Source organism: Gigantopelta aegis, chromosome 3 (assembly GCF_016097555.1).
Source record: "Gigantopelta aegis isolate Gae_Host chromosome 3, Gae_host_genome, whole genome shotgun sequence".
NCBI classification, from domain to species: Eukaryota; Metazoa; Mollusca; class Gastropoda; order Neomphalida; family Peltospiridae; genus Gigantopelta; species Gigantopelta aegis.
Genome location: NC_054701.1, coordinates 35,039,185 through 35,050,978, shown reverse-complemented (window position 1 = coordinate 35,050,978; position 11,794 = coordinate 35,039,185). Strand labels below are relative to the sequence as shown.

The 11,794-nt window shown below is 38.6% G+C and overlaps 1 protein-coding gene across 4 annotated transcripts in view; it reads right to left on the bottom strand.

The window, feature by feature from the left end:
- The window catches only part of LOC121367935 (cadherin EGF LAG seven-pass G-type receptor 1-like), a 79,515-nt gene that overhangs the window by 41,397 nt on the left and 26,324 nt on the right, over positions 1-11,794 (bottom strand). For all 4 annotated transcript variants that reach the window (XM_041492397.1, XM_041492395.1, XM_041492398.1 and 1 more), the window contains exon 5: positions 10,888-11,125. In XM_041492397.1, coding sequence (XP_041348331.1) covers positions 10,888-11,125 — 238 coding nt within the window. The remainder of the gene's footprint in view (positions 1-10,887; positions 11,126-11,794) is intronic.

The window sequence follows — 11,794 nt, the reverse complement described above, 5'->3', positions numbered from 1 at the left end:
CCAGAGTGATATAGCTTCCCTTAAAGAGTAAGGTCTGGTCTGTACTGTCCACCTATTCACCTGACCACTGATTAACAAACATTAGCTTGTGCTGTTCAATGTATACATGTGCTATTCACAAGACCACTGATTATTAACAAACAACAATCATGACCAACAATGTCAAGTGACAATGCAGTGAAAAGAACACCATGCAGTGCAACAAAAGAAGATGATAATGATCAACTATCAGTTACTGGGACGACAATGATGTATCACCTTCAAGCCATCAATCAAATGCCACACTAGTGTCTAATACAGACCCTTATGGAGCAGGTTAATCATACCAGTTATTGTTAAAACAATATCTAAGTTTCATGGACAGAGGATCTTGGTGGGACAAGCTGCCAGGCTTGCAGGCATTGTCATGTTGTCAAGTCAGTGGTGCTTACTGCTGTCACTTAAAGCCAACAGTGATCATGTCTGATGATGAATGAATAACCCAGGTCAAAGGTCACTATGGCTAAGTATCTGATTAATGGTGGGAGAGTTTAGTTTGGTGGTCAACACCTTGAATCGACAATTTTATTTTTAAATGAAGTTAACAAAGTAGTAAAAGTAGAAGCCATCCCCACCACATTATAAATTATTTTTATAGTTTGAGAGTTTAAAACTGAATTTATTGCTTACCAGGCTTTGGTCAAAAGGACAGTGATTAAACAGCTGGGTTGGCAATAATAGATACATGTAATGGCAGTTTGGCTGGTTACCAGTTAAATATGAAAAGATAGCTGAATACGTAGCAACCTGGTGATGTAATACAGTATTTCTCATTATTATTAGGCCAACTTATGAAAATTGTTCTGACATACCGTATTTTTAAAAATGCTTATCATGGGTGGTTTTTATTTTTTAAGAATGTTCAATATTTTAAGGGTATTCCCCAAAACATGAAAGTAAAATAAAATAGAAAAGATGTTTGACACACTTAACTGGATAGATGCATTTAAATGGATGGACAAGACAGAAGAATGAAAAAGTGGTATTGCACCTTCCTTTGACATATTTTTAAGCATCGTCTTATTTTTGTAAAGGATGATCCTCAAACTAAACTTGATGGATGGGAGAGACGGAAGGGTGGAAATTCAAAGAAATGGTTATTCAAACAACACTCAGTACCCCAGATATAAAAGAAAAAAACTAAATATTTTATTTAATGTTGCACTCGGCACACATTTATATCTGCAGATACGCTTGATGCACCATCCCACAACAGAATATTACATTACATGTTTATACCATGGTCTATATTACAGAGCTGTGAGTTCTGCATCATAATATGTAATTACTTAAGTGTGTAAGACAACACATTCAATGATTTTTATGAATAAATGTCAATCAATATTTCTTGCTCACTGTTGAATCATTCAAAGTCCCATGTTATAAATATCTGATTACACAGTAATCAAAGAGATCTGGCTAATAGCGATTCATTACAAGCCTGTTGGCCAATCCCAAACCGCATTTTGACGCCAATAAATATTGTTTAAACTAAGACAATACAAACGGCGCCTCAAATTTTATGGATTGACCAGAAATGCAAACAGGCTGTCAAATATTTACAAAAGATATTTGCACAGCATGTTGGCCCAGATAATTATTAGTTAGGCCAAACAACACGGTCAGGAGCTGCTACATGGATCACATTTACACATCAACCAGGAACATTATTGATTTCTCATTTCAGGTCTGTAGCGACTTGATTGATTTGCTGGTGGAATTTGTAGAGAAAATAGCCTCTGTAATTATTATTGGATAGTGGTGCAGAAGACTCATGCAGCTAGCTAAATGGGATTAAATATCTGCAATGAATAAGCTCATTAAGCTATTTTGTTCTTGGGGAACATTAGGGATAATAGCCAACTTCAATCTGAAGATAACTCAAGATAATGGTAAAAGAGTTTACAATTTTAACTTCAATATCAACGTTTGTTGAAACTGTATGAACAGAAAGATGACGAAGTGTTTTATTAAATGACCCACTCTAAACATTTTACTTACGGTTATATGGCATCAGACATATTGTTAAGAATCAAACAAATAATAAGAGAAAACCAGCTACTGCCACACCATAGGCTACTCTCTTCAATTAGAAGGATGAAAACTCTATTAATGTGCCCATATCCACTGAAGGTTCAGGCACGTCCATCCTGGGCCCACGAGTTCTGATTTGTGCCAGATCTTCTGTCCAGGACAAAACTTTTCAATTAGCAGCAATATAATTTTTATATGCACTATCCCACACACAGGATAGTACATACCACAGCCTCTATTGCTCCAGCTGTGTAGTAGTCTGGAATGAGAAATAGCCGCCGAATGGGTGCACCGATGGGGACTGATTCTTGATCAACCATACATCCAGTGAGTGCTTTACCACTGGGCTACGCCCCACCCCTTTAAACTATACAGATGTGTTGTACAAAACACACTCCCAACCACTCAAGCAAAACAATTATAAGTGCTTTAAAATGGCATATATATATATTCAGAACTACTCAAACGAAACATACCAAGAACTGCTCAACAAAATAAAAGCCTCTGCTAACAACTCAAGAGCCATCAAATGTCAAATGTCAATATATCAACAGGTTTTAAACTGGCATTAACTTAATCAGTCCCTATTAATTATAATTAAAAGAAAATAGCTGGACTGATACATGTCGCCGTCCACTTAACGATTAGTGGTCACTTGGACGACTTCATGGTTTATATAGAAATGATGTTTGTCATCCGTATAGGTGGCGCACTCCTTCGGGTGTAGTGCACGCGCATGCTGGAGGAACTTAGCAGCACACCTCGGAGTCATAACATCAATGTCATTACCAACAGACTATACTCAACGAAAGAGATACGTTTCCACCAACTTCACTCTGGATGCGACTGGCAGGCTTTTCATACCATATCATTCCTACCCAATCATCCCCACCCTTCCTGCCTTTCATTCATCATCTTAACGCCCGGTTAGCTGTATGGATAACTTGGGGGTAGACAGGATTTGGGGGGGGGAGGGGGGGAGAGAGACGCTGCCGTGTTAGGGTACTTATTTGGGTGTGGTAGGGTCGTAAGCAGTTTTGGCCGATAGTACTGTATGGTAGGAGGGCCTCCCCCCCCCCCCCCCCCCCCCCCCCCGGCGCGCCTGCCCCATGGAAATCCGGCCCAGCTACCCATTGGGCTTTGCCCGATGTAGGATCGCAATCTGGATTGGGTGCGATGCTCCCCCCTTTGTCAACCCGTTATCCTCCAGGGCTTAAATGAATTAATTAATTTGGTGTTTCACTTTTGTTTTAAAAGGTGCACTTATCTATAACATATTTAGGACCAGCCCGACAAAAATTAGCACCTAACTAATTATTATTTAAAATCCATAGCCTAATTGAGCTTTTTCATATTTTGAACAGGTGCATTTAAAAAAAATTCTTATGCATCTAGTGATGCATATTAATTGTAATATCCCATATTCCCCATTTCCATTTTTCGAAATAGGTCTTACCGTTAAAATTTAGTAATTCTCCCCTTCAACCAACTACCTCCCTCTCCCCTCCCCCGGCCATGGAATCGCGAACTGGCTAGGTCAGTACCTGAACCCATGGTTGGCGTGCCTGAACCGTAAGGATGTGGGTACGTTAAAATAGTTCCATTCCCTTCCCTTCAAATGTCAAACTGAATAAAGGTTGCTTTATGGGTGTTTTTGTTGTTATTTTGGGGGGTGTTTTTGTTTTGTTTTGTTTATTTGGGTGGTTTTTTATGATGGGATACAGTACAGACTATCTGGACAGGTGGGGGAAACGATTGTGGTAATGAAAACAAAATTGTGGTGTGGCCTTGAGGCAGTTACTGTGTTAAAATTGTTCTTGATCCAATTTATTCTGTAATACCTTGGCAGATATTGTAAATAAATAAGCTGACTATTTTTCCTCCTGACCCTATTCCAGATTTCCCACAAACATGTTTCCACATGTACCCACACCCAGAAATTACTGTAGGTCACTATTTTAAAAATCCCGCTATTGCCAAGGTTACTGAAAAAGCATCAAGAGATCTTTTTACATATATACTGATAGAAAGAAATATGGGAACATATGGTATCTAAGATCAAATTTAATTCACTATTATAGTTACGTCTGTATAAAACACAGAGATGTAATGTGGGACTGAATGTCAGTACTGTGGGTATGTCTACCAGTAGCACAGTTAACTTTCTTATACTCTGGGTAGTGCCTTTGGTTGCAGTCAATACTATATGGTACTATTTGTGTGTTCCTGTATTTCTTTCCATCAGTAAACTTTCCCAAAGGCAGGACAGTACAGACCACAGCCTTTAAGGTTAGCTCCAACAATAGGATCATTACTATCATATTTTTTCTCGACTATCCCATTTCTATTCTATCTACTCTCTACCTTTTTTTTACTATATATTAAAAAATATTAATTATGTTAAATATTTTATGCCATGAGACATTGTTATTATGCTTTAGATATATATGATTATGAATATTGTCTGATGTCCATCTTGTTTAGGAGAGCACTTATATAGGCTCTGCCTGTTGTGCAATCCTTTTGATTCTTTTTTTATCAATAAAATATCTCGAAACAAAACCAAACTATAGCCTTTGGTTTACCATTTATGGGACAGTGTTTGGGACAGGGAAACCCCTGAACTGATCAACAGATGTCCGTGTAGATTGTGCCTGTGCTGGCAGTCTTGAATGTAAATGGTTAGATACTGCACTAGACTAACTTGCATGCACATGCAAAAATTCAATTATTGATGGCACGTCTGTCTAAAATGGAAGCCATTAATCAATAGAACAGCTTATTATTTCTCACTTTGTAAGTGCAGACACTGACCTTGATGGCACACTGGTTAATTTCATTTCAACTTATTTTCATGCTTATATCCAATTTAGTTTCAAACACGCTGACCTGAACACATACCTCAGCTATCTGGGCTGTCTGTCCAGGACAGTGGGTTAGTGGTCAGTAGTTAGTGGTTAGTGGGAGAGAAGTCAGTGTTGTGGCCTTGAGTTGTTAAAACTTGCTCTGGGTGGGAGTCGGTACCAGAAGGTGAACCTAGCACCTACCAGCATTAAGTCAGATGGCTTAACCACTGCACCATCGAGGTCAGTCAAGCTAACGGGTTAACCTAGTAGGTTGGACTATACCAAATAAAATCCCATAGGCGACCATGTCAACATTTGTGCTTAAAAACACTATATGCAATATATCAACCAAACTATGACCCATAAATATCAGTACTACAACCCCTACCTCAAAGTATTAACTATAGAAAATGGTACCTTTCATGGCTCATTTTCGGTATAACCAGATGTTTCTACAACACCCCTAGTTTCACTCAAAATTTGAGTACTTTTTTTTATAGGTACCCCATGCATGTTCCAAGCACAAGGCTACTTGACACAGTGGTACTAGATCAAATAAAATTTTATACATATTTAGCCCAGATGAAGCTATTTTTTTTACAACCGACACACTCACATTTATAACCAATCCCAGGACTTGTGGTATTAACTTCTCTATCAAAAGTTTGGTGCACCTCGAACTTTGACCCAGCTGGGAATTAAAATGGTTTAGAGCTACCAGTAGCAGCTTCAACCTAAAGCAAGTGGACAACTATTGGTTGCACAGCACCATTTAATCCTCAATACATTTCAAATGAAACAGAGCTATACATACTGTGAGTAATAGCATATCAAAAGAAATAAGTGACTACCACTGTTTGAACCCATAGTCACTTGTAAGTGACATGAAAACAAATTCACTATAGGTTGTCCACAAAAATAATTTTTACCGGCCTCGGTGGCGTCGTGGTTAGGCCATCGGTCTACAGGCTGGTAGGTACTGGGTTCTGATCCCAATCGAGGCATGGGATTTTTAATCCCGATACAGACTCCAAACCCTGAGTGAGTGCTCCAAAAGGCTCAATAGGTAGGTGTAAACCACTTGCACCGACCAGTGATCCATAACTGGTTCAACAAAGGCCATGGTTTGTGCTATCCTGCCTGTGGGAAGTGCAAATAAAAGATCCCTTGCTGCTAATCGGAAAGAGTAGCCCATGTAGTGGCGACAGTGGGTTTCCTCTCAAAATCTGTGTGGTCCGTAACCATATGTCTGACACCATATAATGTTTTGAGTGCGTCATTAAATAAAACATTTCTTTCTTTCTTTCAAAAATGATTTACATCTACAAAAATATAATAAATTTTTTAATGCCCCTAAACATTTAGTATAAGTTATTCAGTTACAAGAGTGCATAAGTTTGTTTTGTTTAATAAACCACTAGAAAATACTGATTTATTATTGGATTAGCTATTGGATGTAAAAAAAAAAAATGGGTCATTATGTGATGTAGTCAAAAAGAAACTGCTATATTTTTCCTATTATTACCAAGAAATCTTTTATATGCACTTTCCACATACAGAACGATACATTTCATGGCCATTGACACACAAGTCTTGGGGGCACTGGTGGGGAGTGGGAAAAAACCCAACAATAATCAGAGATTAGGTATATCAAGGGGATTAGATCCTTCAAACGGAGCTCCTGAGGCAAGAATTCTACCTACTGCCCCTCCAATCTTTTAGCTACATGTAGCTAGTCAAATTCAGTACAAGATTCTTTAACATATTCCCCAAGTTTCCCATCTTTTCTCAAATCCTTTGTTTGTTTCCCTGATTTAGATTTCATTAAAGAGATTTCCATGTTTTTCAGAGCCAGTGAGAACCCTGTATACAAACACGTTCACTGAAATAGTGGCTAAATTTGCTGGCCGATAACATCTTGTAAACAGACACACTGCAATGTCAAATGATTCACACGCCAACCAGACTTCAGGCTTCCTGTGAATCTCTCAGCAATTTGCTGTATTGATCTCAAATAACAGCTCTTTGTCCCTCAGAGTGAATTTCTTATGCTTGACACTGACATGGGTCTGTGTTTATAAAACAATTTGCATGTCATTTTGTTCCACATGCAATTTCTGCGACAATATGAATACTGTGGTGGAGTCTTATGTTTTATTAAGTTTTACGAGGATCTAGTCATGTGTTACATGAAGTAACTCACTTCATGTAAGTTAATCAATAAGAAAGGAAAGCAATATACCATATATGTTTAAATTGAATGACACCTCAGCACATTTTTAACTACATCTTTTTAGTGTTCAACATACGGTAAATCATAAAATATTAGCGATCTTAAAAGTTAACGATTTCCAAATAAGTGACATATTAGCATTATAAAACTTTAGCAAGGTCTGCATATCGGACATTTAAAAAAATAAGCTTTAAGTTGTAGTATCGGTGGAACTTAAATTCAGTAGAAACTTACAGTAAGGAGTATGCAACTATTGTTGTCTGGTATATTTAGTAACTACAGTTTAATAACTAGTGTTTAGTTAATCACTAGCAAAACAATCATATGAAAGTCTTTCAGAACGGTTTAGTTTGTTTTGTTTAACGAAACCACTAGAGCACATTGATTTATTAATCATCGGCTATTGGATGTCACACATTTGTTAATTTTTACATACAGTCTTAGAGAGGAAACCTGCTACATTTTTCCATTAGTAGCAAGGGATATTTTATATGCACCATCCTGCACAAACAGGACAACATATACAACAGCCTTTGGTATATCAGTCGTGGTGCACTGGCTGAAAAGAAGAATAGCCCAATGGGCCCACCGACGGGGATCGATCCTAAACCGACGGCGCATTAGGCAAGCACTTTACCACAAGACTACATCCCGCCCCTTCATGTGCATGTCTCTTTAAAACATAAAATATTATATGGCCTTGCTCAACTCATGCTTCCTTATTTGTTTGATTTTTCACAGCCAAGAGGAACTGGGTCTGGGAAAAAGCAGTAGTAAAGGTCATCTGATTCTCAGGTGACTACTGGTAATCAATCAATAGAATGGAATATAACAGTTTAAATCTGCTATGACATCTTCAGAATCTCTGAACTTTACGATATTTGACACAATAAAATTTGCATGTTAAATTTATGTTTTTCCTGTGACATCTATTGGTTTATTGGGTATAAATACACCAAACTCATCTGGCTCTTATTTAAATTACTCCTGTGACACTATTTATTCTGATCATCTGAAACTTAGAATACTGACAGTCAATGATATTCCCCCAGCTGTTTCTGAAAAGTATACAGTTATATGTAACAGCTAAATCAACCAGCACTGATGAAATTCAAACCATGGCCTCCCTCTGTGCAAGAGTCCAGTGCCCTGCCAAACTGAGTTAATAGGAAAATTCTTACTAGTCACTCCCAGTAGGAGCACTTTATACCAACACTAAAGTACTACATAATAAATATGTAAGCAAAAATAGAGGTGATGGAATGAAAAAATCAATGAATAAATGAATAAATGAATGAATGTTTAACAACACCCCAGCACAGGAGGTGATGGTACCAGCAATAGTTGCACCTGCTGTCTACCAACAAACATTAGATACTTTCCATGAACAATCTTTGCTATGAAAAAAAATCTAGGCAAGCTGAAAAACACTCGTGAAATGGTGCTAGGTGTCCAATCACATGATTAAAATAAAATTTGAAATTTATTAAAATTTCTATTTTAAAGTAATCAAGTTGCTGCTCACCTGAAACTTTCCAGGTGAGTGTGGTGGGGAGAGGGAATGACCAATGCTGCTCACCTTAAACTTTCCAGGTAAGTGTGGTGGGGAGAGGGAATGACCACTGCTGCTCACCTGAAACTTTCCAGGTGAGTGTGGTGGGGAGAGGGAATGGCCAATGCTACTCACCTGAAACTTTCCAGGTGAGTGTGGTGGGGAGAGGGAATGACCAATGCTGCTCACCTTAAACTTTCCAGGTAAGTGTGGTGGGGAGAGGGAATGATCACTGCTGCTCACCTTAAACTTTCCAGGTGAGTGTGGTGGGGAGAGGGAATGATCACTGCTGCTCACCTTAAACTTTCCAGGTAAGTGTGGTGGGGAGAGGGAATGATCACTGCTGCTCACCTGAAACTTTCCAGGTGAGTGTGGTGGGGAGAGGGAATGACCAATGCTACTCACCTGAAACTTTCCAGGTGAGTGTGGTGGGGAGAGGGAATGACCAATGCTACTCACCTGAAACTTTCCAGGTGAGTGTGGTGGGGAGAGGGAATGACCAATGCTGCTCACCTTAAAATTTCCAGGTAAGTGTGGTGGGGAGAGGGAATGATCACTGCTGCTCACCTTAAACTTTCCTGGTGAGCGTGGTGGGGAGAGGGAATGATCACTAATGCTCACCTGAAACTTTCCAGGTGAGTGTGAGTGACTCTCGCCTTTCCTGACATAAGACTGATGCAGCGTTTTCATTAGCAGGTAGCAGGTGGCAGGTGGTATGTTTGAAGCTAGTATTGTCGTTACTGCTACTAGTTTTCATGCTTACAACTATACACCTCCCTACATTCAGTGCAGAGGACAATATTTCAAAATCTTAGGTAACCGAAGTCAGTTCATGTGCGTTTTAATTAGGAAACTGATTGTTCGATTACATGAAACGATGAGTTAGACCTACCTAATTGTAAAACACTTGAACTACGGTTCTGTGCTACATTGGTGGTTCAAATGTACTTAAAAAATAAACTATTTTCAAATTGACTACTGATATATGGTACTTATAATTTTGGGATGTAATTTGTTCACCACGTAACCAATTGGCGGTTCATGTGAGTTTAAAGCTGTGTAACCGACATGCGAACAGAACAACGGTTCTCGTGAAATATTGTGTCCTGCAGTGAATACAGACATCTGATACCTATTTCACTAAACATTTTAAGTTTACTACTGCTACTAGCAGTTATACCGGTTTTTCGTATGTTTACAATTGTGTTTTAGTCGTAGATTTACGTTTACGTGCAAAACTAGGCTTAAAATGTTTTGTGAAATTGGGCCCTGTTTTTCTCAAACAGTTTCCTATTTTCAAAGTTAATAAATATTCTGCTGATACAAATAAATACAATTATCACTAGATCATCAGTTGATTCGGGCTTCCAATACCATTAAAAATAACTGATAACTCTGTGAGAATTTTGAAAACAAATATAAACCCTAAGGTATGACTGAATGTTCTATCATCCAAAAGCTAGCTAATATAATCCAGTGTGCAAAACATTGGTATACCCCCAAACCACTGAAGCAAAACCTCCAGATGAATGGCAACACAATAACCACCACCCCCAATTCCTATATACAGTGAAACCTGCCTAAACCCTGAATAAACCGGAAACCTGTCAAATTCAGCCAGGTTTCATGGTCCTGAATGTTCTAAATTCTAAAACGTGACCATCTAAACACTGAATCAGTGTTTTACACTCGGTTTTATAACTTACTCTTCTTTGGCTAGTGGACAAACAAAATTTACTAGCCAAGCTTAAAATGTTACTCGCCACAGTGTGACACTACTCATTTTGTATCATTTATGAATGTGTTGTAAGTATCTGGATTGTTTTCACCAAATTACTAAAATCAACGATGAGTTCCAAATTGTACCGACAATTAATACGGAATTCACAATGATCAATCAGACAACTTCGTAAATAGTGAAATGTTCCGACTGCACAATGATGTCAACAAATTTCATTTGTTTTCGCTGCTAGGACTCTGAACGCACATGGCCAATAATTTAATACTTAGACGTTTTTGGAGTCAGTCGCCAGATGGCGACGATAATAAATTCAGTCAGTCGCCACGCCAACATTTTGGTCGCAACGTAGAACACTGCAAATCCTGTCTAAATCGGATAAATATTAGGTCCCAGGCATGATCCGGTTTAGACCGGTTTCACTGTAATATGAAAGAATACTTACTCTAGCTGTATGACAAAGCGGTTCCTCGTCTTCAATGATGGAAATGTCAGAAACGATCCCTTGCTGAAACTTCTGGTGGTGAGGCGACAGAACTGGTCGTAATTCTGGTTGTCAGGGCAACCCATGCAGCGGAATCCACCCTGAATGAGTGGCACACAACTAGTTCCGTGATGACACAGATTAGAGGGACAGGTAAGACTTGTGTACTTCGCTGTCAAGTTGAACTCGCAGTTGGCACCTGAAAGAAATAAATGTTTTTATTTAACACCACACTCAACATATGATTATATGATGTCAAACATGTGGAAGAATCACAGAGCTCACTGGAGAGGAAATCCACTGCTGCCAATCCATGGACATTTGATTAGCAGCAAGGGATCCTTTATATGTGTTATCCCACAGACAGTACCACAATACCACGGCCATTGTTACATCAGTTGTGGAGCACTGGCCAGAATAAGAAATAGCCCAACGGGCCCACCGATGGGGATTGATCCTACCTACACTGACTGCACATCAGGCAAGCTTTTTATTACTGGTTTATGTTCCATCCCCAGATAGCACCAGAAGAAAATATATCTGATGTGAGTGAACTGGCCCCATGCTTATAAAACTTTCAGTCTAGACTCAAGAATCTAACAAGAGTCTGAAACTTTAACAACATGGAAACATCATACAAAGTCATTTGACTGTTGAGCCTAGACTCTTTAAAAGTTTTATAAGTACTGGTCCAGAATTGGAAAACCTTCTTTAATGGTCTAGCAATCCTCACAGCAAATTAGAATGGCAAAGCCACGATGAGTCTCATATTATGTACTAGATAAGAGAAAATATTAATTAATCTGCATACAAAAGCGGATAGGGAGCTTGGTATCTACTAACAAAATGCTCCCAATAACATTTTGTA